General features: G+C 41.0%; 1 protein-coding gene across 1 annotated transcript in view; it reads right to left on the reverse strand.

The window, feature by feature from the left end:
- Positions 1-27,391, reverse strand: part of dnah7 (dynein, axonemal, heavy chain 7) — a 215,633-nt gene that overhangs the window by 40,800 nt on the left and 147,442 nt on the right. The window contains exons 49-57 of the mRNA XM_078404574.1: positions 26,313-26,446; positions 21,918-22,253; positions 19,365-19,491; positions 15,115-15,309; positions 10,702-10,794; positions 7,817-7,993; positions 6,807-6,968; positions 2,936-3,136; positions 828-989 (exon numbers count right to left, since the gene is read on the reverse strand). Of these exons, the coding sequence (XP_078260700.1) occupies positions 828-989; positions 2,936-3,136; positions 6,807-6,968; positions 7,817-7,993; positions 10,702-10,794; positions 15,115-15,309; positions 19,365-19,491; positions 21,918-22,253; positions 26,313-26,446 (1,587 nt within the window). The remainder of the gene's footprint in view (positions 1-827; positions 990-2,935; positions 3,137-6,806; positions 6,969-7,816; positions 7,994-10,701; positions 10,795-15,114; positions 15,310-19,364; positions 19,492-21,917; positions 22,254-26,312; positions 26,447-27,391) is intronic.

Here is a 27,391-nt window from a genome sequence, read left to right on the forward strand (position 1 = left end):
ACACACACTAGGGACAATTTTTACATTTTGCCCAGCCAATTAACCTACCTGTACGTCTTTGGAGTGTGGGAGGAAACCGAAGATCTCGGAGAAAACCCACGCATGTCACGGGGAGAACGTACAAACTCCGTACAGACGGCGCCCGTAGTCAGGATCGAACCTGAGTTTCCGGCGCTGCATTCGCTGTAAGGCAGCAACTCTACCGCTGCGCCACCGTGCCTACACCATTACATACTTCAGTTTGCAATATTAAGGCCTGGTAATTCTTTTCGATAATTTATTGTGTTATTGTTTATTGTATATTTATTACGTATTTTTGTGGGCTAATGTGCCTGTTTTGACTCAGGATGTTGAAAATCCGATCAGCACCTTCTAACAAAATGAAGCAATGAAATATAGCTTTCTGTCAGATGTATGCTACTTTATCAGGTCAAAAGTGACAGCAAAACACTGCATCTATTAGATTGTGCACGTCGGGTTGATGGCACTAGTCGGAACAGGGTGGACCACGTGAAGGTTGCAATCTCCCTGGTGGCATCAAGGCCTTCCCCCCAGCAACTGATGCTGCCCTGGCCTGGATGTCTACCCTCGACCTACAACTTTAGGCTGTGCATGCCACACGCAAGAAGAAGAAGACTTTATCAGGTTGGTGTAAAGCAGTGAGAAGATTTTCTGTGTAGGCTAGATGATTCCTCACTGGAGTGAGGTAATGCTGGGGCTGAAAACTGCCAAGATATTTGCACACCTCTTGGAAGTGTAGAAGTTTCACCGATTAAAGGCTGAGTGCAGCTGCATCTGCTGATGTGTGTAATTCAGGAAGCTCTCACCTCATATTGGTTAATAAACATGTGGAGCTGCTGCACACTAATTCTCAGATCAGTTTCATTGAACTCGTATGGGATATTCCATCCCAGTGGTCCAAATTTCCGCCTTTCCTGAACCAGTGCATGGAAAAAGCAAAGGCCGTATAGAAGCTTTTTAAATTCAGCCTGTCAGAAAACAAATACAAGATCCATCCTCGTCAACACAGCTCAAATTCCACTGCACCTTTATGTGTTATACTTACTTTAGCTGAATTTATATATTATATTATCATATACTTACATATTATTTAAACAGAAACAGAAAATAGGTGCAGGAGCAGGCCATTCGGCCCTTTGAGCCAGCACCGCCATTCAATATGATCATGGCTGATCATCCAAAATCAGTCCCCCGTTCTTGCTTTTCCCCCACATCCCTTGATTCCCTTAGCCCGACGAACTAAATATAACTCTCTTGAAAACCGTGGCCCATTACAGTGATCAGTCTCTTTGATCCCACTAAATTAACAGTGCAATAGCTGTACTAGTATCATTTTCAAGGAAAACCATTGCTTTAAAATACTATGTATTTTCTACAGGTAAATGTCACAATCTTAAATGGAATTTCAATCTCCACACATCAAATATTTACTCTTATTTTAATTTTTTATTAGATTTGGTCATAATGTCATAAAGCTTTTAAACCAGTTGTCAATTTTCTAATTATTTTCCCTGGATGTAATATACGTATAAACATGAAATTAATCTAGCTTCAATAATACACCCATGTAATGCATCAATTTTCCCAATTATTCCTTTAATTCATAATTCACTTACGCACCATCAATTAAGCATCACTCTATCGGAAGCTCTCCTGGACTTCTGTAATATCTATGAAATGCTTATAACATGTCTGTTTTCATGGGTTTCAAATTATAATGGATATTTCAAATAAAAACAGAAATGTGTTTTTCCAATGTCACATATAAGCATTCTAAGAAACAGTAATGTCCATTCAGTACCAGTACTTAGAATTTCAACATTGTCAAAGAACATACTGAAGGCTTCACCAACTTAAATTGATCCTGCTGCAATGCGTTACTTAATACATCAACTCACAGATAAACCAGCTGTTATCCACAGATAAACAAGTGACGACATACGTAAATAGCAGCAAGTGGATTTTACACTACATTGCACTGAATATTGCTTTGGCTACCCATGTGTATATTTCACACAGTTTCGGATACTTCTCTCCAGACGATTACCATCGGGTTAAAATAAATACCACAGGATATAACTATAGGAATTTCTTTAGTCAGAGGGTGGTGAATCTGTTGAATTCTTGGCAAAAGAAGGCTGTCAATTGGTATATTTAAGGCAGAGGTAGATAGATTCTTGATTAGTACGGGTGCAGGGCCGTTTTTACAGCATTATGGGCCCCCGGGCAAAGCAGTGTACTGGGGCCCCTACCGTTACTCTCCCCCACCCCCCTTTCCCTACCAGCCCCCCCTGTCGTGCCGGCGAAAAGCACTTACCGAAAAGCACTTAGCGATGGACTTAGGGTGCTACATTGTTGCGAAAAGCACTTACAGATCGCTGTGAGAAGCACTTATGGATGGAAAAGCAAAGCACTTAGGGAGCTAATTGTTGCGAAACAGATCGCTGTGAGAAGCACTTAGGGACCGAAAATGTTACGAAAAAAGCACTTATTGAACCTACATTTTTAAAGTAGTATTTATTTATTGCAAGTCACTTAACATACACAGATCAGCATGGGGCCCCTATGCTCGTGGGGCCCCGGGCAAGTGCCCATCAGGCCCATGCGTTAAGACTGCCCTGTACGGGTGTCAGGGGTTATGGGGAGAAGGCAGGAGAATGGGGTTAGGAGGGAGAGGTGGATCAGCCATGACTGAATGGTGGAGTAGACTTGATGGACCGAATGGCCTAATTCTGCTCCTATCACTTATGACCACATGAAAAAATAGAAATGAGTTTTCCTAATCTTAATTTTTGATCCTCAAATTATGAAGAGAGGAAATGTGATGCCATAGATGTCTTTGCATCAAATACTCAAACAGATTTGTTAATCCTTAAATGATTAAGGTTGTACTGGTGGTTAAAGTTGTACTGACCGGCTTTCTGCAGCTGCCAAAGAACTCTGGATCAGAAATGGGATCCATGAGGTAGGATCTGATAATATTAGGCCGAAGCCCTTTTGGAGCTTCATTGGTCATTTTTACACCATTCTGCAGGACAGAAACTGGGAAATTTGGTGACGGATAGCTGGTCAGCCATAGTCTGAAATCAGGATGTGTAGTTTCCGGATTCAGTTCCTGAAATAAAATGCCATAGATTAAACAATATAGGCTCTGGGAAAAGAACGAAACAAGCCAGATTACACAATCATCCTACAGTTGACCATTTTTACATTGGCAGGCTTGCCGGGGTGAGACAATGCAAACTGGAAGAACAGCACCTCAAATGACAGTGAGGTCGTCTACAAATCAATCGTATGTACAGTACATGCTCCAGTTTCAAGTAATATCGCCCATCTCCCCTCTTTATCCTCCACGCACCCCACACCCCTCCCCTGCCCTCCCCCCACACTCCCATCCCCGGTGTGCATACATTCCTCCATCCCAGTTACCCTGTTCCTTTCCATTCCTGCGTACACTCACCTCCCACCCCCAAGTCCCAATTTTTCCTTTTACCCCCCCCCCCCGTCCCCGTCCCCCCCCCCCCCCCCCGTCTTTTCCCATCAACCTCCCTCCGGTTTTACATTTTATTCCTTTCTTTTTCGTTATCTGAAACCCTTTTGTCTCCTTTATAACCACTTGCCAATTGACTCTAAATCCACACATCCGCTTATCTCCCCCCTCACCGATCATTAGCCAGGCTATATTCCACCCCCACCTCCCCTTTCCAGCTTTCTCCCCCCTACTCAATCAGCCTGCAGAGTGGGCCTGACCCAAAATGTTGTCTATCCATTCTCTCCACAGATGTTACCGGACCCACTGAGTTACTCTAGCACTGATTTTTGCTCGAGTCCAGCTTCTGCAGTCCCTTACAATACAATACAATACAATACAATATATCTTTATTGTAATGTTTAGATTTTAAGTTCACCTGGATAATAATGGCTTGATATTAAGTTCACTTGGTGTAATTTCTACTATGATGAAATTAGATTGGACATTTATATTATCTTCTTGAAATTAAAAAGTTGCCCCTTATCATGTTTTCATTAATGATTTCCAATGTAAATTACAGGAGATGGAAAGCTTTAGATTCTGATTTTTCCCCTGATTTTTGAGGCATCTTCCATACAGACATGATCAATGTCCATAATTTGGTCCCATCAGCATTGAATCAGTGACCAGTCAACCACGAAGCCACATCTTTTAAGGATAGCTGACCGATCAGGAGGGTGCAATGTGTAGCACAGCAACCATTTTTGATGAGCTTGCACACCAGCTCAACAGTGAAGAATTGAATGGTCAGGAATAAAAGGCAATTACATCTATAAACAACTGGGTGGCACGGTGACGTAGCAGTAGAGCTACTACCTTATTGCACCAGAGACAAGAGTTCGATCCTGACTACAGGTGCTTGTCTGTACAGAGTTTGTACGTTCTCCCCGTGACCTGCGTGAGTTTTCTCTGAGATCTTCAGTTTCCTCCTGAGAATCTATGCTATTAGCTGATATAGTTAATTAGAGAGTGTAAGAAAATAACTGCAGATGCTGGTACAAATCGAAGGTATTTATTCACAAAATGCTGGAGTAACTCAGCAGGTCAGGCAACATCTCAGGAGAGAAGGAATGGACGACGTTTCGGGTCGAGACCCTCGATCCGAAACGTCGCCCATTCCTTCTCTCCTGAGATGCTGCCTGGGCTGCTGAGTTACTCCAGCATTTTGTGAATAAATAGTTAATTAGAGATATCGAAATTTTGTTGTAGATGGTTGAAGATGGTTTATTTTGTTGTTGTTTTAGCTAATATAAAATGATTATTTTTTTTCAGTAGAAAGCAATAAGATGGATGCTTGTGGCAGAAATGTTATAATTGGGAATGGAATGTGTTTGTCCCTCTAGGAGTGATAGGGAGTAGACCGAGGTGTATAGGGGTTCTTTGTTCTTAAATTACTCCCTTGTCTGATAGTGTTAGCTTGTGTATTAAAACAGTTAGAAGCAAGGTCGTGCAGCTGCGAGATTTCTCGTATACAGTAGATTAAAAGTTTCTTTCTCAATAACAACTCCTTATATGGGTGCGTATGAAAGTAGGAAAAGTTTCGAACCCACTCTAGGTAAATTAATGCGTTTCCCCGAAAGCATGTGACTTGTATTAATGGTTTTGTTTTCTCTGTAACCATGGGAATTGTATTAGAATTGTAATTGGTCCTTGATGTTATCTGTTACACCCCTTTTTCCTTTCTGTATAAAAAGTAAACAATCGTGGAAAAGTTGTTCTTTCCCTCTCCCCAGTTGAGATCTTTTCAGACACTAGCATTATATCTGGTGATCCTCATGGGAAGAACCTGCATGGCAGATGCAGTTTAATGTGGATAAGTGTGAGGTTATCCACTTTGGTGGTCAGAATAGGAAGGCAGATTATTATCTGAATGGTGTCAAGTTAGGAAAAGGGGACGTACAACGAGATCTGGGTGTCCTAGTGCATCAGTCACTGAAAGGAAGCATGCAGGTACAGCAGGCAGTGAAGAAAGCCAATGGAATGTTGGCCTTCATAACAAGGGGAGTTGAGTATAGGAGCAAAGAGGTCCTTCTGCAGTTGTACAGGGCCCTAGTGAGACCGCACCTGGAGTACTGTGTGCAGTTTTGGTCTCCAAATTTGTGGAAGGATATTCTTGCTATTGAGGGCGTGCAGCGTAGATTTACTAGGTTAATTCCCGGAATGGCGGGACTGTCATATGTTGAAAGACTGGAGCGACTAGGCTTGTATACACTGGAATTTAGAAGGATGAGAAGGGATCTTATCAAAACATATAAGATTATTAAGGGGTTGGACACGTTAGAGGCAGGAAACATGTTCCCAATGTTGGGGGAGTCCAGAACAAGGGGCCACAGTTTAAGAATAAGGGGTAGGCCATTTAGAACGGAGATGAGAAAAAACTTTTTCAGTCAGAGAGTTGTGAATCTGTGGAATTCTCTGCCTCAGAAGGCAGTGGAGGCCAATTCTCTGAATGCATTCAAGAGAGAGCTAGATAGAGCTCTTAAGGATAGCAGAGTCAGTGGGTATGGGGAGAAGGCAGGAACAGGGTACTGATTGAGAATGATCAGCCATGATCACATTGAATGGCGGTGCCGGCTCGAAGGGCCGAATGGCCTCCTCCTGCACCTATTGTCTATTGTCTATTGTAACCCCACTGTGGAATAAATCTGTTGTACTCATCCAGTATACGTATGTTATTCAGGTTGAAGGTAAACAACTCGGATTATCACTCCCACACTCCAAAGACGTACAGCTCTGCAGATTAATTGGCTTGGTATAAATGTAAAATTGCCCCTAGTGCGTGTAGGATAGTGTTAGTGTCCATGGGATCGGTGGGCCGAAGGGCCTGTTTCCGTGCTGTATCTCTAAACTAAACTAAACTAGGTAATGCCCTAGAGTGGGAAAAATCCTTACGATGGCTGCATCACCAAGGAAGTTCATATTCGAGGTCCTTAGGAACTGGGGCACACGGCCAACTACAGGACAAATAAGTTCAAGACATGTTCCCAACCAATCCAACCTGCACCTACGTTTCATGGTCTGTGGGCAAGTTAAAGAACCATTGACAGAAGTGAATGAAGGGAACAAATGCTCTGGAACTTAATTACAAAATCCCATATTTTTCTATATTAATGAGATTTATTGGCTGTTCCAATAAATGCACTGTTAGGCTTGATATATCTTTAGGCAAAAGTGGGCAAGTAGGGAAACAAAAATCACTGCACTGGTCTCCTCCTCTTTGATGTACGATAATAAACCGAGCAATAATCCTTACCGCACAAACTCTTTCTAACGTTGACATCCATGATGTTGCCAGGTGGCAGTTTTGTAACACCACCCAGGAACCTTGTTTCACAGCCATCTCAATCATGTTCATGGCTATCGGCCCTTGACCCTGTCCAAGCGACAAAGAGCTCAACTTGGATCCCCCAAAGCCCTGTAGAGATATTCCATGTTAGCCAACAATTTTGAAGCAATGTTTTCATTTTATATTAATTTACCAACACAACTGAAGATAAATAATATAATATTGTAACATAAAGTGAAATGTTACTTCTCAATTCAATGAAGAACTATTTAATTCAAAAGAAAAATGTATCCGATTACAAGTATTCGTACTAAAAGATTTTTAATATCATTTTTCTTATCTAAACAGAAGCTTTCAATGAGGACAATAATAGATGATACTAATGCATTGCGCAAGAAAATGCATACTTAGACCTGTATTGTCTACACAGTGAAGTTCCAGAATTCCTGAACTCCAAATATATTACAGTATGGTTCCTTAGATTAAGGATAGCTTTCCAACTGCATATCATTGCACCAAGCCTATTCCACTTGGATCTGTGAGAGGACTTGTAAAGCACAGGGGGAAGTGGGAAATTGCAGAGAATGTGACAGCGTGTTCTTGAGAGGGCAGAAACATAGGGAAGTGACAGACCAAACTAATGTTCAGAACTAAACCTTTGACTCCATCGCTCACCAAGGTGTCCCTCCAGGAAGTGAACAAAAACACAATCAACATGGTTAATTTAATCAAGTCAACATTGTTTTCTCTGAAGAAGGTCTGAGGAAGGGTCTCGACCCGAAACATCACCCATTGCCTCTCTCCAGAGATGCTGCCTGTCCCTCTGAGTTACTCCAGCTTTTTGTGTCTGTCATTGTTTTCTCATTATTTTTGGCAATTAGATTTCAATAATTTTATCATTCTGGGAAATGTGAACATTTCGCCGATGGTAGAACTTGTCCGAGACACATCTGAATGCTCAATACATTTGGGCTTACCTGATCTTCAGCAAACTTGAGGAGGGCAGCCATTGGGTCGGCACCAGGTGAGAGGATGAATATCAGGGGTGCAATAGCATTACTGTCAGTAAAAGCACTGCTCAAATCAAATGGAGGTGGCTCAATGAACCGTCGACCAAGGCTGGCACTCACAAAGTCTTGACCCATTGGAATGAACTGACGGAAAAAATTGGACCCATTCATGATAGTTTCACAGAAGACACTACAAATTAATAATTAAAATATAGAAAATAATAGCTCAGAAATTGTTGTGCTGCGCTATTAAGATATTTCCTGTGATTGGAAACAGCTCTTGGAATATTAAAGGCTGCAATAACCATTGAGAATTGCACACATTTACACATTCATTTAAGCATTAGTCTTATGCTTCTTTGAATATTAATAGTAGCACTTTTATCAAAGGGCTACAGCAGTACCAACCATTTCTTTATGGTGCCTCAAAGCTAATATAAATCATTTGAGAGATTGCAGAGTGGGGCATTTCCCTATTGTTTCACTTTCAACATGGTATTTATTACATGCAAAGAAACCAGGTGTACATGGTGGCTGTTTCATTTTTTGGAGTTGTCTTTGGAAATTATTTATCTGATAACAGCAATAAGACAATTTTTGGAAAGTGAATATGCAGTTAGCATCTGATTCCAAATTACTTCGATGGACCGGAGGTCACTAATTGTGTCTGCTGAAATCAATTAAATAGCATTGTTATCTAAATAGCCTCTAAAACGAGCAAATCTTAATGTCTCACATCTATTTTCCTGCATTGATTCCACAGGGGAGAACTTGCCTTGCATGCTACTACCTGAGCAAAGTGTTTGAACCATTTCCTCGCTGCAAGTGCCAGAAAAATGCCACAACATCACACTTTGCCAACACATATGGGAGTCCAGTGGCAGAAGGAAAATGTTACAGCAGCTGTCTGAGACTTTACACACGATTTGATTAAATCATGGAGATTTTGCGGGGATATGAAAGAAAAGTCAGCAAGTGCACATGGAGTTTAGTTTAGTTTAGAGATACAGCGCAGAAACAGGCCCTTCTTGGCCCACCGAGTCCGCACCGACCTGTGATCCCCACACACTAACACTATCCTGCACACACCAGGGACAATTTTACATTTATAACCAAGCCAATTAACCTCCAAACCTGGACGTCTTTGGAGCGTCGGAGGAAACTGAAGATCTCGGAGAAAACCCACGCAGGTCACGGGGAGTATGTACAAACTCCGTACAGACAGCACCCGTAGTCAGGATCAAACCCGGGTCTCTGGCACCGTAAGGCAGCAACTCTACCGCTTCGCCACTGTGCCACCCGATTTCTGGTCCTGCTACTCAAAAACTGTGTGTAATGCCAATTCACACTCAAATTAGAGGCATAACAATGGCAACTGGTAAAAGGTATGCTTGGCTTTATTCAAACTTTTAACCGCAGAGGCAACGTACAAGTATTCACAACTTGCACATTGTACCATCTATTCAAAACATTGGGTAATCAGCTTTGGATTTCTCTAAACTCACAATTAAATAGCATTGTTATCTAAATAGCCTCTAAAACGAGCAAATCTTAATGTCTCACATCCATTTGTGAGCGGCAACCAGATTTCTCTAAACTCCTGATTCAGGTCCGGATTGCCCCAGGTTCTGGATCCATCTCCCTCCTATTTCTCCTGTTTTCCAATGAATATCAGTAGTTCAGACTAATCCCCACTCATTTCACCCATTTTTGTCCCATTGCAGCTGGGCAATTGTTAACAGTAACACCGACATTTTCCACTTTTCTAGTTGAGTGGAATCCTAGTTATTAGTAATGTGCCAATGGGGCAAAGAGAGGCATGGAACTGATTGCACCTTCCAGTTAGTATAAAGAGCTCATTTGCCTCATGGATCTGGTGACCAAGCTTATTCCCATAGGTAGCTCTCAGTCTTTACTAAGCCCTCTATTTATCCCTTATTACTACATTGGGCGGCACAGAGGCGCAGCAATAGAGTGCTGTCTGTACGGAGTTTGCACGTTCTCCCCGTGACCTAAGTGGGTTTTCTCTGAGATCTTTGGTTTCCTCCCACACTCCAAAGACGTACAGGTTTGTAGGTGAATTAGCTTGGTAAAAGTAAAAATTGTCTTTAGTGGGGTAGAGGATAGTGTTAATGTGCGGGGATCGCTGGTCGGCGCGGACCCGGTGGGCCGAAAGGGCCTGTTTCCGTGCTGTATCTCTAAACTAAACTAAGTAACAACCATTCAGCCTGCAATTGAGGGCTTTGATACAATTGGAGGTGTCTTAGGGCGAACCCATTGTTGATTATATCCATTGCAACTAGATGGCCAGTCTTGTTGCTTCCAGTTTATTAGGCTTCTGGGAACTTGGGTCTTACTGAAGCAAGCACACCTCCCAATTCATCACTGCTGCTCAGAGAAGCTGAAAGAATGTTACATGGGTGCATTATACCCTGCCGCAGTCTAGTTCATTCTATTATCAATCAATGACTTAGAGATTCACACTTCCAATTCAGTAAATATCTGAAGAAGGGTCTCGGCCCAAAACGTCACCCATTCCTTCCCTCCAGATCTGTTGCCTGTGCCGCTGAGTTACTCCAGCATTTTGTGTCTGCAGTTATTATCAGTCAACCTTGGTCATATTTTCCGAACATTCCCACAGTAGTTGACAGATCATTAACTGTCCTTGTATAAGGGTAGCCTCCAAATGTTGGTTCAAACTAAAAACGCTCTCTATTCTTCTGTTCTAGGAGAGTAGTTTTTAACCCTCTTACTACCACATTCACCCATCATCCCCACAGATTCGAGACACCATTTTAATAAATTGCTTTCTACCACAATTAGTCAAATGATAAGGGATTGGAAATTCAAACCTTGTCAGGCCTCAGACACCGAATCACAAGCATTCTCTGAAAGTTTGTCAGCTTATCTTCCCATTCGCTGGGAAACATCTCGTGATGTGGCTCCTGAAAAACAGAATGCACCATTGAAATAAAAAAAGAAAGTATTGGAAATACTCAGCTGGTCAGGAGTATGAGTATAGGAGCAAAGAGGTCCTTCTGCAGTTGTACAGGGCCCTAGTGAGACCGCACCTGGAGTACTATGTGCAGTTTTGGTCTCCAAATTTGAGAAAGGATATTCTTGCTATTGAGGGCGTGCAGCGTAGGTTTACTAGGTTAATTCCCGGAATGGCGGGACTGTCATATGTTGAAAGACTGGAGCAACTAGGCTTGTATACACTGGAATTTAGCAGGATGAGAGGAGGTCTTATCGAAACGTATAAGATTATTAAGGGGTTGGACACGTTAGAGGCAGGAAACATGTTCCCAATGTTGGGGGAGTCCAGAACAAGGGGCCACAGTTTAAGAATAGGCCATTTAGAACTGAGATGAGGAAAAACTTTTTCAGTCAGAGAGTTGTAAATCTGTGGAATTCTCTGCCTCAGAAGGCAGTGGAGGCCAATTCTCTGAATGCATTCAAGAGAGAGCTGGATAGAGCTCTTAAGGATAGTGGAGTTAGGGGGTATGGGGAGAAGGCAGGAACGGGGTACTGATTGAGAATGATCAGCCATGATCACATTGAATGGTGGTGCTGGCTCGAAGGGCCGAATGGCCTCCTCCTGCACCTATTGTCTATTGTCTTGAATGGTGGTGCTGGCTCGAAGGGCCGAATGGCCTCCTCCTGCACCTATTGTCTATTGAAGGAGAAACAATATTAATGTTTCAAACAAGCTAGTTCTGAAGGGGGTTGGAGAGATGAACAGGACAAAGTGAATATTTCTAGCCGGGTGAGGCAAGGGTTGCCTTGAGCTTACAGAGCCATCTTGTCAATAAAACTAAGGACAGTCAGAGGGAAAGAAACATGGAAATGGACATATAAAACTGTGAAATGCAGGTCCGAACTTTTGTTGAAACTGGAAATCAAAAGTAAGTAGATAGACACAAGATGCTGGAGTAACTCGGCTGGACAGGCAGCATCTCAGGAGAGATAGAATGGTTGACGTTTCGTGCCGAGAAAAGCAAGTGCCCAATTTATCATATATATTTGAAAATCCATAAGAAAATGCACAGAGTGAAGTGATGGGAGAAATGGGTAGCCCTGATAAACTTCTAAAATAAGGATTTGTAATTCAGTTGTTCACGCTTAGCAATAGACAATAGACAATAGGTGCAGGAGTAGGCCATTCGGCCCTTTGAGCCAGCACCACCATTCAATGTGATCATGGCTGATCACTCTCAATCAGTACCCCGTTCCTGCCTTCTCCCCATACCCCCTGACTCCGCTATCCTTAAGAGCTCTATCTAGCTCTCTCTTGAATGCATTCAGAGAATTGGCCTCCACTGCCTTCTGAGGCAGTATCTTAAATTATAATTTAAGATAAAATGTACTATTTATACTTTAACAATGACTACACTCTAATGTTGACTCCTTCTGAATGCCTTTCAGCTACGTATGGGTGGGGCCCTTATATTAAGGGTATTGTGCCTTGTGAGGCTGCTGCCAGGCTGGTAGAATATTGTTCACGGTCACTTGGAGGTTCAGCAAATAGCAATGATCAATCTTTCCAATTGCAGCATCATAAGGTCATAAGTGATAGGAGCAGAATTAGGCCATTCGGCCCATCAAGTCTACTCCGCCATTCAATCATGGCCAATCTATCTCTCCCTCCTAACCCCATTCTCCTGCCTTCTCCCCATAACCCCTGACACCCGTACTGATCAAGAATCTATCTATCTCTGCCTTAAAAATATCCACTGACGCCCTCCACAGCCTTCAGTGACAAAGACTTCCACATGAGGGACTGCAGTGTGGCAGAGCAAGCTGTAGGAGGCAGGCTAGGGCATTGCTTAGGGCTTACTGGTGACTGCGTACAAGGGCACTGCTTACATTGCTTCTGCTGACTGGTCAGCACACAACAATAGCTTTTCATTGTACCTAGGTACACGTGATCGTAAACTAAACCAAACTGAACTGCTTAAGAAGGAGAAATGTAGTTTTTCCAGCTGACACCAATACGTTCATAGTCCATAATACTAGGGGAAATCTATCATGGGCAACCAGGCAGTGGAGTGTGCATCTGCAGCAATACAGATCACACAACCAGCTTCTGATTCATGCCAACAGTGATGACCAGTACCCACTGTACAGCTCCCAATGATCTGTCCAATTCTGTGGGAAGGGGAGTTGCAATGGTTGCCAAATATTTCAACTCCCCTTCCCATTGCCATACTGACCTGGGACCCCTCCTTTGCCAGAGTGAGGCCACGGGCAAATTGGAGGCACAGCAGCTCATATTCCGCTGGGGTAGCTTGCAACCCAGTGGCATGAATGTTGAATGATCTAATTTTAACTAACCTCTACCAACATTCCCCTCCCCTCTCCCCGAATCATTTAACCAGTTCCTCAGCTCTTCACATTGTATCCCTCTTGAGTTCACACCTGCCCCAGCCAACACTGGGCCCACCAGGGCACCACCCTGAATGAAGTCATTTGTGGCCAAGATAGGTCCTAGTCTTCTCGCCACCAGATCTTCACCGTTTGTACCCCTTCGTTATCAACTCTTCCCCAGCCAACAATGGACTATTGTGGGTTCTGCTTTTCCTGAGTCATTGGTGCAGGCCCTGCTTTGTTCTGTATCTTACCATACCCTCCAGTGTCCCCCTCCCTGACTCTCAGTCTGATGAAGGGTCTCGACTCAAAACGTCACCTATTCCTTTTCTCCAGAGATATACCTAACCCACTGAGTTACCAGCATTTTGTGTCCATTTTCAGAATCAGATAAATGCTGCCTGACCTGTTGAGCCCATCTATCACTGCCTATTTTGGTGGCTGAAAAGTAGAATCCCTTTCAATCTTAAATTTCTTAGCTGAGGCCGCTCTTACAAGATAAAAAATACAAACTAAACACTTTGTGTCAAACTGTTCCTGGTGATTTTACCTTTGTAAAAATATGATTAAACATTTGACGAACACAACAGATTTGCGGCAGGGCTATAAATCTCTTTGTGAAAGTAGGAAAAGCAAAATTCTGCTGACAAGAAATGCTGGTGATGAAAAATAGAGTAACATTTTGAACCGCTCCCAAAAATGTAAAATATTTTGTCGAACTGGATAAACCTGAGAAGCCAGACTAACAAAAATGTTTTAATTTGAAATTGAAATATAAACACCACATGTCATGATAAAAAAAAAAATATCCAAACAACTGTGTTAGTTAAAGAGAGTAGGAAGAAAATGCAAATGCTGGTTTAATCCGAAGGTAAACACAAAAAGCTGGTGTAACTCAACGGGTCAGGCAGCATTTCTGGAGAGAAGGAATGGGTGAGGTTTCGGGTTGAGATTCTTCCATCATCAGACCTTCTTCAGACTGAAAAAGTGTTTTGGAACAAGAAGGCAGATTATTATCTGAATGGTGTCAGGTTAGGAAAAGGGGAGGTGCAATGAGACCTGGATGTCCTTGTACATCAGTCACTGAAAGTAAGCATGCAGGTACAGCAGGCAGGGAAGAAAGCAAATGGCATGTTGGCCTTCATTGCAAGAGGGTTTGAGTATAGGAGTAAGGAGGTCCTACTGGAGATGTACAGGGCCCTGGTGAGACCGCACCTGGAGTATTGTGTGCAGTTTTGGTCTCCTAATTTGAGGAAGGATATTCTTGATATTGAGGGAGTGCAGCGTAGGTTCACCAGGTTAATTCCTGGGACGGCGGGACTGACATTGGTTGAAAGAATGGATCGACTGGGCTTATATTCATTGGAATTTAGAAGGATGAGAGGGGATCTTGTAGAAACATATAAACTTCTTGAGGGATTGGACAGGCTAGATGCAGGAAAAATGTTCCCGATGTTGGGGGCGTTCAGAACCAGGGGTCACAGTTTAAGAATAAGGGGTAGGCCATTTAGGGCTGAAATGAGGAAAACCGTTTTCACCCAGACAGTTGTGAATCTGTGGAATTCTCTGCCACAGAAAACAGTGGAGGCCAATTCACTAGGAATGGGTTACGTTTCGGGTCATAACCCATTCCTTTTCTCCAAAGATGCTGCCTGACCCGCTGAGTTACTCCAGCTTTTTGTGTCTGTCCATGTTAGTTAAGATATGTATTAAAACTTACACTAAAGGTCCAATGAAAATGTACTACTTAGTATCTGTCTGAAAATCAATGCCATGGTCATTTATATACACTCTATGCATTAAAAAAAAAGGTTACTTGATATTAACTGATTAATGTTTTGATATTACCTTGAGGATAGACAGTAATTTGGTACAATAACATATTTTTCCCACCCTACCATGCTGTCATACACTGCCTTCCATCCATCTAATTGGCCCACAAATCCACTCTGAAGGCCGACAAAATCTGTCATTTCATCAAGTCGGCAAAACTGATCCCAAGAAGCTTTAGGGAGCCATTCAGTTGGATTTAGGTATGGATTATCCAGGCCAATGCCACCCGTCAGCAAAAAGGTCCACTCCAGATCTTCAATCTGAAGGTAAAGGAAACATTATTAGATATCTGTATTGTTGTTGTAATCTGATTAATGAACTGGAAAATTTATTAAGAACTGAATAAAACTTACAGATTACACATGGCAAACGTGTTAACAGCATGACAGCAAATGTAGCCAGTTTGCATTTCTATCTCTTTGAAAGGCAAGCATTCACATTTCTAAGCAAATAAATGCTATTTTAGTTTAAAAAATGCGAAGTAAATACGTTACTGTGAAAACAATCATTGAATGTAAGTTAGTGCAATTTCTTTGCCCACTTACTTATGCAACATTGGATCTGTTGGGCTTAAGGTGTGTCTGAGGATAAAATAATTGAGTTGGCAACGTGTCACATCATCATTAACAAATTTTTCCAGTTCTCTAATGCCATTGCTCATGAGTGTCAGTGATGAATTATTGAGTGCTCACAGTTTATTGTGAATCTGATTATTTTCTTGTAGAAGGGTAGTTATTAGGCGTGTAGGAAGGATCTGCAGATGCAGGTTTAAACCAAAGATAGACACACAAAAAGCTGGAGTAACCCAGCAGGTCATGCAGCATCCCTGGTGATAAGGAATAGGTGATGTTTTGGGTCAAGACCCTTCTTCAGAAGATGGGTCTTGACCTGAAATGTCACCTATTCCTTTTCTCCAGAGATGTTGCCAGACCCGCTGAGTTACTCCAACATTTTGTGTCTACCTTTGGCAACGATTAAGGGATTGGGTGAGGGGAATGGAATACATGTATCAGACAGAGGACAAAGGTGTAGGGTGGTGCCGAAACAATTTTTTTTATTACCACCCTGCATGGCTCGGGTGCATGGTTTGAGCATTCCTGGAGACGTACAAAGTGGCTGCTCAATGGACATGAAAATTAGAAGCTTCATAAGCCTGCCAGGCTTACAGTGGGGTGCACTTATATGATCAGTCTGAAGAAGGGTCTCGACCCGAAACGTCACCCATTCCTTCTCTCCTGAGATGCTGCCTGACCCGCTGAGTTACTCCAGCATTTTGTGTCTACCTTCAATTTGAACCAGCATCTGCAATTATTTTCCTACACTCCTTATACAGCTGTAATCAACTTTTAACTAAGGTGAGTAATTTAGACCTGGGTGCAAGGAAGACACTGCAAAATGCAAAGTGCTATAGGAACTTAGCAGGAAAGGCAACATCTGTGGAGGAAGCCAGTCAGATGAATTGCTTCACTGATGTTGCCTGACCACAGAGTTCCTCCAGCATTGTCAATTTTGTTCAAGATTTCTACAGATGTTGTCTGATCCATTGAGTTCCTCCAGCATTGTCTGTTTTGTTCAAGATGTATGACCCATTGAGTTCCTCCAGTGTTGTCTATTTTGCTTATGATTCCTCCATAGGTGTTGCCTGACCCAATGAGTTCCTCCAACATTTTGTGGAAGCAGATTTGTAACAGATTTCCAAGGCCCCTTTCACATAAATAGCTTGTGCTTGCAATAGTATTGTGGCAGTTAATATAGTTAAAAATAAACAATTAATGGAGTAATAATTTACAAAGAGAAACAGTAAAAATTGATTTAAAAATATGTCCAAAAGCAAGGCTTGAGGATCGGAGATGTTTCCTGAACTAAAACTTTAGAACTGTATATATGACTGCAAATGAAATATTTAAGTCTATTTCAGTATACAGCTAAAATTAATTCTCTGTTTAAAAAAAAAAATCACGTTAATTTTTTTCATATATTTTCTAAGTCCATTAAAGGAAAGAAGGTAACTCTAGAAATAATAGGGTCCTTTAGAAGCCAACGTGTGAGGAGCTATAGGAAATTAGCAAGATCTTCAATGAGTATTTCTTCCCTGTTTTTACCGTGGAGAAAGGCGTAAAGGTTAGGAAACTTAGGACAGTTGATGGAGATGTTGCACAAGAGACTGCAGATGATGGAACCTTGAGCAAAAAGCAATGTGTTGGAGGAACTCAGCAGCCAGGCGGCATCTGTGGAGGGAAAAGGACAGACGACATTTTGCGTGGGATCCTTCTTCAGACTGATAGGGTAGAGGGGAGAAAGCTGGTAAAGAGAGATGAGGGGAGAGAGGTGATGGCAGATGGGTGGAGACAGTAACAAAAGCTAGAGGTGAAAAGGTGACATTACTCACCTTTTATTCCATCTGACTATGTAAACAACACATTATTATGACACTTTCGATATGATCCCAGTTCCAGTCACATCTTCTCTTTCTACTTTCCACAGAGAACATGACTGCTTGGTTTGTTCATCCTTTATTACCATCTATACCCATCTGCCAATCAATCTTCCTCACCTGAATCCACCTGTCACTAGGACACAGCAGTAGAGCTACTGCCTTACAGCGCTAAAGACCCGGGTTCGATCCTGACTACAGGTGCTGTCTACATGTTTGTATGTTCTCCCCGTGACTTGCGTGGGTTTACTGAGATCTTCCGTTTCCCCCCACATTCCAAAGACGTACAGGTTTGTAGGTTAATTGGCTTGGTTATAAATGTAAAAAACTGTCCCTCATGTGTTTAGGGTAGTGTTAATGTGTGAGGATCGCTGGTCAATGCGGACTCGGTGGGCCAAAGGGCCTGTTTCCGCACTGTATCTCTAAACTAAACTTGCCTGTTGTTGCCGTCCCTCTTCCCCTCATCTCCCTTTCGCCAGCTTTCTTCCCTCTGCTCCATCAGTCTGAGGAAGGGTACCAACCCAAAACATCACGTCCATCCCACTGATGCTGCCTGATCTGCTGAATTCCTGCAGAACGTTGCTTTTAGCTCTTCATACTCTTGCCTTCACTTATCTCTTACTCTGCATCTTAAAACCCATTTATCCTCAATCTTACCAGTTTGATTTTCGAAAGGTTAACCAATTCCTCTGACCTGTCTTACCGAATACTTGCATGACAACATTCCTTTAATTTAGTGTCCCGTTTGAGTTATATTTTGCCTTTGTACTAGGGAATGAGACTAACTGCGTTGTTCTTGGCTGGCTGAAGACAATAGACTGAATGGCCTCCTATTGTGCTGTAATTTTTCATCTTTTGTCATCTTTTGTCAAAAGATGCTGTCATCTTTTGTGCTGTAATTTTTCCCTACTGATAGCAATGCAGAAACTCACATGAACTTGATCTTTTGGTACAAGTAGAACTATGTGAATTAATGTAGGTGGTGAATCTGTGGAATTCTCTGCCACAGTGGGTATTTGTAAGGCAGAGATAGATAGATTATTGATTGGTATGGATGTCGGGGGCTATGGGGAGAAGGCAGGAGAGTGGGGTTGAGAGAGATATAGATCAGCCATGATTGAATGGCAGAGAAGACTTATGGGCTGAATGGCCTAATTCTGCTCCTATCACATGAACTTATGACAGGCTTTACCTCATTAAAAAAGGAATAGACGCAGAAAAGGCCATGAATGCCATCCATCATCATTGGATAGATCATGCCCGATGTGTTTTTTTTTTAACTGAGTACCACTTTCCTACAGTAACCACATGTATCCTGATTCCAACAATGTCTAAAAATTCTTCTGTCAGCTAAATATAACAGAAATCTTGGGCAAAGGTTCAAGGAAATGTAAATGAAAGAGGAAAATCAGACACCCAGATATTTTAGCATAAGACATTATGTTAAAACATGACATCAAGTACATTATTTGAATGCAAACATCTTGTGAACAAAGCAGTCGAGCACTGTTTTTATGATTACTTTGAAAATATTCCAGTAATGAAGATCCTTATGGTCTAAAAGCTCTGTTATTTTAATGAAAGAACATGTCCCCATCAAAGCAAAATGTCACTTTAGATTTATGTAAAATTAGGTTTTTGCTAGGACTTTAAATGGCACTGCAAATGTTTTCAAACACAATGCCATCTTAAAGGGTAGAATAAAGTACCTCTACAAGTCCGAATACAAATGTTCACTTTTTATAACATAACAAATGATAATAACATCATAAAGGAACATTGGTGTAAAAGGGAAAAATGTTAGAATTTTCTTGCAGAATGCTCTTAAAGATCATTTTCACATATAACAAACTATTGCTAACAAAATATTAAAGGACTGACCAGCTTTTCGTGTTTTAATAGGTTTATAGTCAAGCAAAATGAAAATAGTAGCTTGTCCTTTTCAAATAGCGATCGACACACATTCACGTACAACGAGTACGTGAAATATTTCCTAAGGATCTGCAACCTACAAAGTTGAAAGACAAATTAAATATTAAAGTGTGAACATTTAAAAATTCAATTACAATCCACTTCGGCTGCTGTGATTCTCAGAGGCATTACTGGTGAATTACTCATAACATACCAACAATTTCATCAAGTATGCATGTTGGTTCATGTACAAAGCAAGTTCCAAAGATGTTGAAATTTTTCTAATTGATTTTATATTGAAATACCAGTATTGTGTGACGAGATAAAAAAAACAAGTTTTGCAAATGTCACAATCTGCCTCTCTCCACTATCTTTTCCAATTTGCTTTTAATGTTCAAAAGTAAATAGTGATTCTGCGGTTCGCATGACATTTCTTCCATTGCACTATTCAGTTGTCATTTTGGAGAAAATGTACTTTCATTTAGAAATTATGGTTGTCAACTAGTTAGTTTTTACATATAAAAGACAGGATTTAAAACAACAGGGAGTTTGTGAATGTCAGCTTTAATACATCATTATTATGCTTTTAAAAGCCAGTTAAAAGACTCCATTGATCCAATAAAAATATAGTCAAAGGGCATTAAATAGAATGTTGCTGCAAAATGGTTGATCCATGGTGACATATTATAAAAAAAGATAATCTAAAAAAGACTCTCAGTTCCTAAGTGTCTTTTTAATTTGTAGCTACAGTCCAATTTGGGTGGACTTTTGCCCATATCCATTGCCTTTGATTTGATTTTGACAATAGAACTATAATAGTTTCAATTTTAGTTTAGTTTATTGCCACGTGTACCGAGGTACAGTGAAAAGCTTTTGTTGCTTTTCAATATCACTAATAACCAGCTTTGGTCCTGTCTTCCACATGCACTAATGCTGCTGCAGAAGTCAATAGATATTCTTTATGCCGCCCCCACCATTTGAATACTGAAAATAATGTTATACTCCCATTACTCATATGTTCATAAGTGATAAGAGCAGAATTAGGCCATTCGGCCCATCAAGTCTAATCCTCCATTCAATCATGGTTGATCTATCTCTCAACCCCATTTTCCTGCCTTCTCCCTATAGCCCTTACTAATCAAGAATCTATCTATCTCTGCCTCAACAATATCCATTGACTTGGCCTCCATAGCCTTCTGTGGCAATGAATTCCACAGATCCACCTGTCCTGACTCAGAGGAGCCAACACAACACAGGCCAGGAATCAAATGTTCGGCCTACTTTGTTCTTATCTTCTCAGATGATGCACATTAAATCATTAAGAGAACTGTTCTGCTTTTTCATGAGATTCTGCTGTGGGTAAGGCTTGTTACTCATCAGCACTAAATAAGCTTCGCTGCAAATGAGGAATACACCATGTTCTGATCAGCTGAAGAGGCACTGATTGTTTTTATTACTTGAGTTAGTAAGTGGGTTTAATAGAATTGATCATTTTATTTTACATTATCCAGTCAACCTTTAAAGGAAAGCAATAGTGAACAAATATAAAAGGACAACAATTGAAAGAAGTAAAGTTAATTCTAAGTTATCTCTTAGGAAATAGAGCAGTACACATTCATTGTGATCATGGCTGATCGTCCACAATCAATAACCCGTGCCTGCCTTCTCCCCATATCCCTTGATTCCACTAGCCCCTAGAGCTCTATCTAACTCTCTCTTAAATCCATCCAGTGATTTGCAGCAATAAACTTGGCTGTATAAAAAGATCTTTAATAAGTATTTCAGACTGAAGAAGGGTCTCGACCCGAAACGTTGCACATTCCTTCTCTCCTGAGATGCTGCCTGACCTGCTGAGTTACTCCAACATTTTGTGAATAAATACCTTCGATTTGTACCAGCATCTGCAGTTATTTTCTTACACTATTGTTCTGTAGGAAAACACTGTTTGTACATAGCAAGGTTCCCACACAGCGAAATAACCACAAAACCCATTTTAGTGAAGTTGCTGGCCTTATTTTAAACCGGTAAACGTTGAACAGAATATCCCTAGAATGCCATTGCTCTTCTTTTAATAATGCAATAGATGGAATCTCAGTTTAACACTGCTTCCAAAGGACAACAGCTCTGACAGTTCAGCATTCCTGAAGTCCATTGAAATTTATTTAGCAATCATGAGCTCGCGTCTCTGGAGTGCAGGTGGCCACTCGATATCAGACAAAGATGACCCAAAGTTAAGAATTATGAAAACAAAGAAATATAGACAGAACCTGATTTAAATTCTCAGTCTACTGGGCATGTATAAATTAGATGACAGCTCTACAGAACATGAAAGTGCTTAAAACAAAAGCATCCCCAGAGATTTGATGTATTTATCCCAGACCTTTGGAAGCAATTAATAAAGAATGTTGTAAAGTATAGACTCTCTTGTAATGGTTTATCACTTCTCTTCCCTTTCAGATGTTGAAAACACCCACTACTCTCTGCCTAAACAATATAAAATTAAATATATAAAATTAATCTTACCTCTCTGACAACTCATCAGACTTTTCTGAATTTTCAATAGACATGACGAACAGGTTGATAAACCAATTCAGGGAATACTGGTACATCGGTTCTATATTGGCAAGATCACCGATTGAGAAAAACAGGATGGCAGAATGTATTGCAATTGGTCTGTATCCCATTCGAGTCTCATCAATCTTCCTTTCCGTCTCCTCAGCTACAGATTGCTTCTGAGTTATTTCATTAGCAAGTACTTTCGATGAAGATAACACCTTTATGGCAGTTTCATCTTCTAAAATATTTCCTTCTGAGGTCGAGAGAATTTCCAGAATTTTATCTTCAATTTCTTTTAGCAGCCTGAAAAGTTAAACACTTCAACTTATTATGTGCATTTATTGCACAACCATTACTTCATTTAAAAGCAATAGGAAAGTGATTGCAAACAACATTTATTAATCTCGATCGAAAATATATTGTCATGGATTTATCACCAAACACCTTTATCACTGAATGATACAATCCTGTAAATCACAAATGAACACAATCATCCTTTCATTTAACAGGCTTTCTAAGTCAGATATTAAATGTTTTAATGACAGCATCTTGTTTGTTTGCCAGAAGGCAGAGGCAGAAAGGAAAGCTCTTCAGCGGGTAGTCCATAGAGCTCAGAGGACCATCGGAACACAGCTAGCAGCCTTGGAGGGCATCTACAACACACGATGCCTCAGAAAACCCACCAGCATCCACAAAGACTCTTCACACCCCTGCAACAGTCTGTTCGAACTTCTACCATCGGGCAGACGATACAAGGCCTTCTACGCCCGCACCTCCAGACTCAGGAACAGCTTCATCCCCAGGGCCATAGCTGCTATGAACCGGTCCTGCTGAGCCGGATGGTCACATCGCACAGTGATCCGGCACAGATCTACTTGCACTTTGTTCTGTTTTAAAACTGTTACAATTGGGTTGTTTAAATTAATACTGACTAGCTAATTAAATTATTGCATCGTATGGGAGGCGCATTCCCAATCTCGTTGTACCCCTGTACAATGACAATAAAGATGTATTGTATTGAAGAAGGGATCATCTGGATGGAATGGTTAGAGTATACCACATATTAAAGATTACATGGTCACATTGAAGATACTCAGATTTCCTTCAGGTTTTGTAATGCTGGTTCAAGATGTCCGTTTCCACAATATTTTGTATACAAGGATGTCTGAGTGCCCTTCTCCACGAAAACCTCATGTTTGTAATTTCTAAGCCTCTCCCAGATCAAGTGGGTTCACCTATATTATATGGTTGCTGATCACAGGAACAGTAAGAGCAGGTTTCAAATATTAAAGGGGTTAAATTGGTTAGACCCTGAAAGCAGGCATGGAATCGCAGTTCACAGCTAAACTTAGCTCACTGCAAGCAACAGCAACTTGGCTTAAATAACAATTGTAATTTAAAGCGGGTATTTAACTTTATAGGTGCCTGCAGAGGTTCTGTAAGTCATGCGAACTAGCAAGACATTCAAGAATCTGAGGCTGCATCATTTTCTAACACTGCACTGAATGTGTTGATGGAGGAGGTTCAAAACAGGAAATTTTGGGGCCAAAAGGCCCATACATAAATGCTCAGAAAACCACAGCAGGAGACCATTGCAGCAGTCAATGCCAGCATAACCTACTGTAAATCCCCTGAGCCTTGTTTACGGAAGCAATTCTTTGGGAAATCAATACTGATCAGTACCTTGTGTCTGATAGGTTACATCTCAGTGTTTTAAAAGGTTAGTAACTACATTTGTTTGACATTTAAAAATCTGAATTTCTCCCAAAGATTAAAAGAGTAGCATACTTAACCTTACTTTTCAAAAACGATGTCAGAGAGTTGCAAGAGAGAATAAGGGCATGATAAGCTAAGCCTATTAAAGTTACATGACTGCGATGGAAAATGCGATAATATGTTATAATAGTAAAACAAGATGACTTAGCGAAAATGGGTTAATAAAATGTTAAATGTTTAACAAATCTGTTTTGGCATCTTTGACAGTCTATACAAAGGGTTCAGATATAATGTGTTTAATTTTTGGAATGTCTAACACCAGGGGACATTACACAAAATTAGGTATAACATACCAACAGAAATTGGAGATGGGTTTGTAGGCATTTTTGTCCAGAGAAATAATGACCATTTCTATTAGCTCAGCTGTGAGCCCCACCAACACACAGCACCCAGTGAACAATATCTCATTTTCCGTTGAAGCACAGAGAAAAGTCATTGAGAACATGAGCACTGCATTGAAGGATGAAACATTTGATAGAAGTTCACCTTGTTGCCATGCTAGCTCACAATTCTGCCATCATTTCATGTCAGTGTTCACGGGGTTGCTTGTGGTGGCGATCATCGTGATGCAGAACACCACCAACCCTGAGATCCACTCTGATGAATACGCCAAAGTCTCCAGTTATAGTACTCCAGTGGTCCATGTTGTTGAACATGGCAAGGTTCATGGATTGTGCACCAAGTCACAAGCCATGTCATAAATGCATGGCGTAATCGTTTGATAGTTTTCTTTTCATTTTTCCAGATGGCAGGATTTTTGCTCCTGCAGAATGAAGGCGTTGTGACTGCCAGTGGGAGAATGGAATGGTGCTGCAAGTTGCATTAGGTATGCTCACATCCTATCACATGAAGGAGGGAAATCTCTTCCTATTGCTGAATATCTCTGATTGGTAAATGATAAACACAAAGCTGCATTATGTGGACGCACCCAATAGTGGATTTCTCCACACAAATGTCTACAATCCTTTCATGGCTGCATACCTCCCTTGCTTCTCTCTGACATGAAACAATGAAATGTAGAGCAGTTCCTTTGAATAGAGATTCTGAAATTCTATTACACAAGGGTGTATGAGAAATAGTTAGATGTTCAAAAAAAGGAAATCTAGAAATCCAACGTGAAAGATGGCTGATAAATAAAAGTTCACGAACATGGGAACCTTAACACCTCGTGCTGGAATTCTTCCAGAATTCTAAGATGGTATGGCAACATGGTAAACATATAAAAAGTCTCATCTTCCAGTGCTGTACTCACACGCTAGATAACCTTTCCGTGTGCTGCAAAGAAAAATTAGATGTACGTACTAAAAGCAAAGGAGAAGGCATGTAATATGGCAAAGATTAGCGGGAAGATAGAGGATTGTGCAGCTTTTACAAAACCAACAGAAAGTTGATCCAAAAAAACGTATTCAGTTCACCCGCCATTTCTTTGGTCCCTATTATTACTTCCAATAATAGACACTGAAGTTCTAATTAATGGACTCCAAAGTTGATAATGTGGCATGTTCTTGAATATGAAAATAACAGATAAGGTAGCAATAACTTGTTTGACATTACATTCAAACCAATGAAGATATCCAAGTCGATCATAAGCAATCAACAGATATGCAAATATGGATCAAATAGGGCTTTAATTGCCTGCAAGTTAAGGAATTCATAGCGAAAAGGAAATGTAACAGAAAACGTGCAACCTCATCTAGATTGCTGATAGGTGCTGATGTTGTCAAACCTGTTGAGAACAATGGATGGTAACTGCATTTATTGTAAAACATGGTTACAATGGGCGGCACGGTGGCGCAGCGGTAGAGTTGCTGCCTTACAGCGAATGCAGCGCCGGAGACTCAGGTTCGATCCTGACTACCAGCGCCATCTGTACGGAGTTTGTACGTTCTCCCTGTGACCTGCGTGGATTTTCTCCGAGATCTTCGGTTTCCTCCCACACTCCAAAGACGTACAGGTATGTAGGTTAATTGACTGGGTAAATGTAAAAATTGTCCCTGGTGTGTGTAGGATAGTGTTAATGTGCGGGGATCGCTGGGCGGCGCGGACTCGGTGGGCCGAAGGGCCTGTTTCCGCGCTGTATCTCTAAATCTAAATCTAAAAAAATGTGCCTACACTGACTTTCTTGGTGATATTAGGTGATATTATTGACTTCTTTCCATACAACCAGTTGGTGCTGGGGCCAGAGTTGGCAGATGTGAAAATGTGAAGATGTGAAGGGGGAAGAGGGACTAAGGATGGTTGGGATTGTGGGAGAATTGGGTGCGCACTCAACGCGAACAGGAGCCACAACCTCTCCTTGATTGGATAATGTAGGCTATTTGGTAGTTGTCTCTGGGTTGAGTCAAGTGGTCACAGAGTGATACAGTCAGAGAGTGATAGTGTGGAAATAGGCTCTTTGGCCCTACTTGCCCATGCCGGTCCATACCTGGTATGTTCTGTTGAGCCAACTATTTTTGCTAGGCCTGATGGCACCAACTTAAAATCTCTAAATACAATTAATTTTCCGTGTCAAACCTTAGTTGAAACACGTCAAGAAAGTGTCTACAATGGGGAAGAACGGGCATTAATTAAGAGATTTTTATTTACCTTTTGTTTTCCGCACTTTGCAAAATTAAAGCCTGCTTCTCTTCTTCTAAGTCTGGCCTTTCTCTGGCCACTACGATACCCAGAAGCTGGTCTTGCATTCCCTCGGTGGTGATCATAAAGTTTAGCAGTGTCACCTGTAGGTTAGGAGAAAATGTAAGGAACATGAAGATTGCTCGTTTACTGCCGTCATTATTGAACAGGTATATAATACTTCTATTTCACGTCACCATATACGTACTGATCACATTATTGTATTCTAAAGTAAGCTCCTTTATTAACTCAACTCAATCTACAGGGCATCCCCGGGTAACACATATGTTCAATTTTTAGTGACGTCCATAAGTTGATTTTGTCTGTGAGCAAGAAAATATATTAAATCACTCGCGTGATAGCCATACCTCCATGGTACAGCAATGAGTAGTATCAAAAGCACATAAGATTGTTATAAAGGACAATGATTAAAAGTGGAGAGAGGAACGGTTCTGCTATGCATAGGAGTGAACATGTGTATGTATGTACATCCAAAATTTATGGGTTTAGTAATGTTATGACATGGCCTGTAATAATCTAAGAATCCTAAAAGCGTGCTTCTTTAATGTTAACAAGGTAAACCTTGGAGATATCATAGCTTTATACAAAAAAAGTGCTTGCCACATATTTGAAAACATGACTTTTAGTTTAGTTTAGTTTATTGTCACATGTACAGTGAAAAGCTTTTGTTGCGTGCGAAACAGCCATACATTCTTCATACTTCATCAGGCTTATACTTCATGATATCATACCAAGTTATGAGATTCTAATTTATGTTTAGTATTTCCTTAATGTCATGGACTATTTTACAGGCACATTTTCAATACAATGAAACTGATCACTGAAATGTTTGATTTTTGTTTGTCTTGGATCCATAATTGTAAATGAAGTGGGTGCAACACAGAGCCAGTTAACCCTATGATCAGTCATTGGTAGATCATCTACCATGTTTTCCAAGCAGTGAAGAGAAGAGGGTTAGAGGAAAAAATTGATTAAGAGCTGAAGATATAAATATTTTTCCCTTTATTATTCAGATAAGCAATATATAT

This window comes from Rhinoraja longicauda, chromosome 8, assembly GCF_053455715.1.
Source record: "Rhinoraja longicauda isolate Sanriku21f chromosome 8, sRhiLon1.1, whole genome shotgun sequence".
Classification (NCBI taxonomy): domain Eukaryota; kingdom Metazoa; phylum Chordata; class Chondrichthyes; order Rajiformes; family Arhynchobatidae; genus Rhinoraja; species Rhinoraja longicauda.